The 7,742-nt window shown below is 39.2% G+C and overlaps 1 protein-coding gene across 1 annotated transcript; it reads left to right on the top strand.

Moving 5' to 3' along the window:
* Nucleotides 1-3,947: 3,947 nt before the first annotated feature.
* LOC133806787 (uncharacterized) lies at nt 3,948-7,352 on the top strand. The gene is made up of 2 exons (XM_062244876.1): nt 3,948-4,028; nt 6,717-7,352. The coding sequence occupies exons 1-2, from the start codon at nt 3,948-3,950 to the stop codon at nt 7,350-7,352; spliced, it is 717 nt and encodes a 238-aa protein (XP_062100860.1).
* The last annotated feature ends 390 nt before the right edge of the window (nt 7,353-7,742 follow it).

Raw genomic sequence — 7,742 nt, 5'->3', positions numbered from 1 at the left:
AAGATAATAGTATTGAAATTGGTTAAATATAATGGTTAAGATGTTTACAGATTGAGGTGCACAACACGTAATGGTTTTCACTTAAGGAGAAGTGAAAAATATGAGATTGTGTAGAAGGCATCTAAAAGTGCATTTTATGGGTCTGGAGTGATACAATGAGGTATCCAAACATTCTCAAAAAGTTTGGTAGCATTTGGAGAAATTTTACGACCATTGGAGGGGTCAAAATTCAGAGAGGGTGGCGATGTGTTGCCCCCTAAGTGGCGTAGTATCTACAAAATGTGAAGGGCCTCAAAAGCCCTAGCAGGCAATGCATCGCCTGCATGCAGGCGATACCTCGCCTGGGCAGTCTTTTAGGGTCGTACAGTTTACATAAAATGCTCAAAATGATGTGTTTTAAATGCTCTAATCCTGTTGGTTGGACTAATGATGATGTCTACAGTATATATATGGGTTATTAGAGTTGTAAATTGTTGATCACACTTTCCAAATCTCTCTCTAACTTCTCTCTCTCTCTCTCTCTCTCTCTCTCTCTCTCTCTCTCTCTCTCTCTCTATCTCTCAATGACCAAAGTTTTCTCCAAGAAACACATTAAGCTTTGCTTGACTTGCATGAGTTTTAAGGCTTGTTAAACTCCAAATCTCATTCTACTTAGTTGAAGCTTCAAGCAATAAGGGAAGGCTTGGAATAGATATTTTGGACAAAAATATTCTTATTGTGTATAAGCCTCAAAAGTTCCCCAAGTTGGAAGATTCAAGTTGCTCTAAATCAAAGGTTGTATCTATCTAAGCCTACCTTGTTTTGTGTTACTCTATTGCATTTCCATTGTTAGTATTATTGATTAAATGTTTCTAAATTCATCTTATCACCATTTCATCATTTTTTTACTTATATTCAAGATTAACATTCATATCATGAACATGTTTCTTTGATTATGAAGAATTGCATTCATACTTTGAATTCAGATCTTGATTAACATCTATGGTTTGGAATATTGAATTATTCTCATTATTCATTGTTTATTTGCAAGGAGTAAAGCCATATCTTCCCAAAAAATAGCTCAGCCATGCGAGCTATAAATTTTCTTGGCCACAAGGACCTTAGATATTTACAAAAAAAAAAGATATATATAGGTCGCAACCCAAATACTTCATGGCTTGTTGACTCCAGTATCCACCTCGCCTGTCTCTACTGTGGCCTTAGCAACCTCTTTGGCTGAAATGGATGCCTCTTCGGCCTCCAATCGAGCTTTCCATCTCTCCAGATATTCCTCCTCTTTGTTGGCGAGAAAGCTAGTATCAAGGTCAGGGTTCAATGCCGAAATTCGGTACATGGCCAAGTCAATGGCGCTATCTTTTTTGGCCATAAACTCCTCCAAAAGACGAGCCTTCTCACCCACCATGACCTCAAAGGTGGTCCTATTTTCCTCCTAAATCTTGGCATTAAGCTTCTAAACCCTTTCGAGCTCAACTATTTTAGAGGACAACTCCAGCGTTTTTGTCTCCAGCTCTGACATTTTTGTTTCCAACTCCTTATTGGTCTCCTCAAGTTCTTTCTTCGCCTTTTTTAGGGCATCCTCAACTCAGGTATGGGTAGCCTTAACATCATGAGAATGTCCACGTCTGGTGGCTGCCTCATGGTTCAAGATTTGGTATTGGCATATGAAGGTTAAAAGTCTTTGCATCAAGAGGAAATGGTTAAAGAGAAATAATGGATAAATATAGCTTTAAACTAGACAAGCAACAATACTTACTGAGGCATACAGCTTGGCAACTTTATCAAAGAGGGTGGTGGCATTATCACACCCCTCAAGAACTCCCAGTGGGGACCTTGAAGGTTGTTTTAAGCATGCCCTAGGCAAATAAATGCCTCTGAACCAAGCTCAACCCCAGAAGTACCAGCCTCGCTGTCAACCACGACTTCAGGCTCGTGGTGAGATATGGCGTGTTTCCAGATAGGTATCGATGTGTGAGAAGAGTGGACTTTCTTTCCTTGACTGGGAGCTTTCCTAGGATCAAAAGGAGGAGGAGTAGTTAAGGTCGGGAGAGTTAGAGGTGTAACTCGTGTCAGAGGGGGTCCACCAAAGGAACAGTGGCAGGACCTGAGGAGGCAGCAGGAAGTTCCAAGGTTGCGGAGTAGTCTCAGACTTTTTGAGTATCTTCGAAGCCCTAGTGGTCTTTGAAGATACTCATCCCCATTTTGAACCCTTTGAGACGGTACATTGGTTGAGGATGTTCTCGAGATCAAAATCCAACTCACCTGGAAAAGCAAAAAAAAAATATGTTAGTATTAAATTACCTGTATTTGAAAAAAGGAAAGTAATACTTGAAAGGAGACCTAATTGGAAGATTCATCTTGACTTGAACTCTAATTCCAAGAAATCTCTATGTCCTCTAAAGATAACTCAGTAACACTAGGACCGAATTCCTCACCTCGAAATTTGGGAGGCAACTTAAAGGACTATTTCCATTAATTCGAACCATACTGGAATCATATACCCTCCCACATTTTCTTTATACTGTAAATAATTTGAGACTCAAATAACTAATTGTCATCTCTATGAAACTTAAAGTCTACCCCTGACCAGATCATAAAATTATTTCGGGGATTGTTAAAGGAGACTAACACATTTGGTCTCGAGAATGGTGGGCTACCAGTAAGACTAGTCAGACATGGTGGGAGACTAGTAAGACTATACCTCCATCAGTCAGGCTAGGAGAAGCCTCCTCTTAAGCTGCATTTCCGAGCAAGAAAGTTTGTCAGGGGATGGGTCAGAGGCACTTGCACTCAAACGCCATTTCCTCTTCTTTGAAAAGGTTTTGAGGGTGGGGATGGGTACAACTTCCCATCTCGAGTACTTTCGAGTCCTAGCATCACCTATACACTAGCCTTCGTCGAGGAGGCCACATTGACGGTGCTTATCCTCATGAAGGAGGTAGTGGAGAGACAATTGGCTATATGGGAGCTTTAGGATGTCATTTCAACGATCCATCATCTCCTTGGTATGCTTTGGGCGATCATAATTGGTTGTATAACAATAAATATATAACTAGCCTAGCTTAAGAAAAAGGTAAAATTTCAAGCTCGAAAATTGCGAAGACAAGACTTACAAGGACGTTGGAATGAGTAGAACTTGGACAGGTTGAGGCCATTCGTCCAAAAAAAATGGGTCTTAAATTTCGGAGGGTGGTTAGGAATTTCCTCGGACAATCATTTTTCTCGAGGCCAGCTCGAGAGGTAGTAGAATCCATCTCCACCATTTGCTCGTGTGGGGTTTTTTTCAAGCAGATATGATATAAAATCTCATAAGATGAGGGTCCTTTTCACTTCATCTCATGATATAGCAACCACAGCTCCGCTAAAACTCAGTAGGAGTTGGTCTGGAGTTTGAAGGTAGCAATTTCAATCCAATCAAAGAACTTTTTGAAGTGATCTTTTAAGGGCAGGAGTACTGCAGCTCGCAACTCAATGTCTCGAGCTTAAGTTTCCTGTTAGGGTCAGCTTCGCCCGGAGCATGGCTACTACTTTCGTTGGGCTCTGAAACTCGACTCATTAATTTGTCGAATAGTTTGAGGCCATGACAAGACAGAATGTCTTAAATCTATCTCATGGTGGTAGCCTCAAAAAATTTACTCTTCGAGGCTGGAAGGTAGGTGATTTTTGAGGATGAGGGTTTAGCGGGTTGGCTTGAAGAACTCTCCATAAGTTTGAAGGAGAGTTCATCTAGATGTTAGGCAATAGTTACTATAAGGGTTGGGTCCAAAGGAATTGGGCGGATTTAAAGGTCGGGATCACCGTAAACGAAAAACTACAACTTTTTTCTTTTTCCCTCTTCGACCTCAATAATTTGACGTTGAAAGTGTGTATGTGTATCTTCAAGCTCGAGATGATTTATGTGCTCCTGAATCAGTCGTTGTTTTGAGTAAAGAGAGATTCATCTCGAGGCGATGGGGGATGGTAAGGAATCACAAGGTCAGGCACCCACTGATTCTTCGAAGACTGCATCATCTAACAAGAAAGGAATGAGTGTAGGCCCACCACTTAGAAAGAATTGTTAAGGAAAAATCTTGAAAAGTTCGAGCTCGAAAGCTCAAAATAACGAGATAAAATTTTCAAATAATTACGACCTTGTTAGACTCAAAAAATTAAGAGTGTACCCACTTAAAGATGGTGGATGTGCTTCCAAATCGGGGCTATCCTAATTTTCTAGAAAGAAATGGGCAGTTACCCAAAATGGGGTTATCATTGGTTTGTGCACATAAAAATCCTACTCTAAAGCCCTAAGTCTTGTTCAACACGAAACCCATGTCTACTATATTCAAAACCTAGAAAATATGCCCTTTTTAACCATATTTACCATGTACAAACTTATTTTCCTCCCTAAATATCTTAGAAAACAGGTCAAAATACCCATTTCCCCATAAATCCCCAAGAACAGAATCAAGAATACCTAAAAATATAACATGCATGACAAAGAGAATCAGAAACTTACACGTTGGAAGTTGATGAGGAAATTGGAGTATCGACTAGTAATATTTGTTCAATGAAATTCTTGGGAACTCATTTTCGAATGAAGATCGAGTGGGAAATTGAGGGATTTTGGAGATATCTTTCGTTTTTCTTGAAGGAAACATGCAAGAAATTGCTCTGGTTTTGTTTTGAAACTTTAAGAATGAAAGAGAGGAGAGGGAAGGAAAGAGAAGGGTATGTATAAGCTTGGATATAGGAAATCAGAAAGTGGTTCTTGTCCTTTAAAATTAAATTGGCATTTGGTCCAAGGGCTATCATTTAATCTCAAAAATTGGCAGCAAAAAAGGGGCTAGTGAAAATACGTTGGTAGAAGAAGAGTACTTGAGTACTCTCGGTATCCATCCCTGTGTTGACACATGTCAACACTCAACTGTGGTAGGTGGGCACGTTTTCTGAAAGAGGAGTTCAAAAGTTTATTTCTCACAGGGCTCGAAGGGATACTTTTCAGGGGAAAAATGTTACATCCCAAATTTTAAGATATAAAAAGTAGCCTCGAAATGTAGGCTCGTAAGTATGGAAATCAAATATGCAAAAGGGTACTCAACGTGATCACTTGCGCTAATAGAAAATCAATCTAAGATGCCATGTCATGGACAACCGGGCATGCAATGTGAGCTCAAAGGTAACGCATCTGAAGGACAGACTCGAGACACCGACAAATGGGGAGGCAACATTATTGTTACGCTGAGCTCGAAACATCTTGCAAGCTCGAAGATGCGTTGAGGCAACAGCGTGTTCACGGTTATAAATCCATATAATTGGGAGCTTAGTTGAAACTAAGTATAAACAACCCTACTTTTAAGGGATTCTAGTTTAATTAATATAAAACAAGTATTCACATTTTCTTTCCTATTATATTTTTTTTATGATAGCATGTTGAAGATTGCATTAATTTTTATTTATTTTTAAGAAATACAACATCAGCAGTCACATTATTGTGACTTGTGTTTGTCTATATATTTGTATTTGTATAAACAATATCTAGTGTTGTTTATGAAAAGGACTTATAGTTAATTAAGACAGCTAATGTTAATTTATATATATGTATACGTGTGTGTAAATATGTATAGGGAAATTTCACTCTTTATGCATAATAGTGTCTCATTTTACCAAATATACGAGCACTATTCATCATTTCAATTTGATGCTAAAATTTTATCAAGTACCAAAAATACCCCTCTCATTTTTTCTCTCCCAAACACTATTCCTCCAAAATCTCCCACACTCTTTCTCTCTATCGGTTCTCTCTCTCTCTCTCTCTCTCTCTCTCTCTTTGACCCGAAGAAGATAACCCCCAAAATCCCAAATCCTTACCTCTACTCTCACTCTCTCTGGCCGACGGCCACTGCAGCATCTCCTCGGCGACGGAGTGACTTGAAAGTGACGGAGCAACTCGAGTGTCCCAAACCCAAATAGAAAAGGTAAAATCTTGAATCTCTCATTTTTTCAGCTTACATGCATGTTTCCCTTTAAATTTTGGGTACGGTATGAGAATATGTTTGGTGGGTGTCGATCTGACTTCTGGGTATTTTTTTCTAGGTTTTCTGATATAGGCTTGATAGGTTCGATGAGTGCTCGATGGTTGCTCGACAACAAGATAGTTTTTGAAAAATCATAAGCTTAATAATGCTCGATAGTGGCTCGATATTAATGAGGCATTAGAACTCGAGAGCTCGATATAAGTTGGATGATAGCTCGATAAGAGTAGCTCGATAGTAATCAGTTAGGCTCGATGGGGTCTGGGCTTTCTCGATGGGATTGATATATTTTGGCTCGATATGAGCTCGATTCATGCTCTCCATTGTTAATACATATCATAATATAGCTCGATAAGTACTCGATAGAGCTCGATGGTGGCTCAATATGAGTGAGGCATTATAACTCGAGGGCTCGATAAGAGCTCGACAATGTATCGATAGCTTCAATAGTTTTAGGGATAATGTTGCTCGATAAGCTCGATTGTAACTCGATGCATGCTCGAAGGTTCTTTATGTATACAAATTATGCTTTTCTCGATAGGTTCAACAATGGTTCGGTAGGGTTATTTGTAGCTCGATGATAGCTAGATAAATCTTGATATGTTCAACAGTGTTTCCTTCAGTTTTCTTATGAATTTTTTTTGAATTTTTTCCTGATTATGTTTAACATTATGTTTTCTTACCAATTGTTTTCATGTGTGAATGCAGATGTCGAAGTTGCTTGTTCCATTTCAAGATCACTTTCTTGGCCGAGTCACATATAGGGATGGTAGGGCTTTGGTTGATATTAAGAAAAGGTTTGTGGAGCTTGGCCTGATAGAAAGGGCTGAGGAATCCCCTTTCAAGAAGTTCTTATTGGCTTCGGAGTTTCATTTCTTAGGAGTTTTGGTGCATGAGTTGATGTTGAGGAAAATAGCAACTCAAAAAGAAGATGAGGTGCATTTCTTTTTGGGCTTGAAGTCCTGTAGATTCAGCGTAAGAAATTTTTCTCTAGTAACGGGGTTGAATTTTAGTTTTGCAGCGTCACAAGCAGAGTTGGATGAGCATCTGACCAGTGATCGCTTGATAAATGAGCATTTCAATGATGTTGAGAAAGTAAAGCTCCTACAGCTGGAGAATGCTTTCAAAACTTGTATTGTGGTCGAAGATGTGTACAAGTTGGGTCTCTGTTTGTTGGTTGAGGGGGTTCTAAATTCCATAGAGAGAAATTTGAATATATGGCGAGATATACTTAAGATAATTAAGGACATAAACAATTTCTTCAGCTATCCATGGGGGAAGTTCTCTTATAAGAGACTTTTAAATTCTTGTAAGAAAGGCATGCAGCGCCTGAAGGCTAACTAAGAAAAAAAGAAAGATGCCAAGGTGCAACTGTAACACCCTACTACTCAGAGACCATTACACTATGTATTTTAAATAATGCTAAACTCACTAAACAAGTCATTTGGCCATAACCGTGTAACTAAACGTGGTTAACGGTTTAGGGTTAAATTTTTTGGTCAAAGGTACCATTCTTTCTTTAAGACATTTACCTCATACATGGGATCCCAAAATACATTTAAAAGGTTAATTACAATGAAAAAGTTACAACCTTCCAACCTAAGCGGCAAAATAGGGTTTGACCCTAGTCCTCTTTAAACCCTCGGTCGTGGTGGTCGAGCAGCCGCGTATGTACACATCCTCACCTAAGCTCTCCAACTCAAGGATGGTCCAGCTTTCTTTTCCCTTTACCTG

Source organism: Humulus lupulus, chromosome X (assembly GCF_963169125.1).
Source record: "Humulus lupulus chromosome X, drHumLupu1.1, whole genome shotgun sequence".
Taxonomy (NCBI): domain Eukaryota; kingdom Viridiplantae; phylum Streptophyta; class Magnoliopsida; order Rosales; family Cannabaceae; genus Humulus; species Humulus lupulus.
Note: the sequence above shows the minus strand (reverse complement) of the source record. Positions and strands in the feature narration are given on the sequence as shown.

Excerpts from the sequence above, each read along its gene's own strand:
- LOC133806787 (XM_062244876.1), top strand. The coding sequence starts at position 3,948 with ATGGGGGATGGTAAGGAATCACAAGGTCAGGCACCCACTGATTCTTCG. Across the intron at positions 4,029-6,716 it reads CTAACAAGAAAGGAATGAGT|ATGTCGAAGTTGCTTGTTCC; the intron begins GTAGGCCCACCA and ends GTGTGAATGCAG.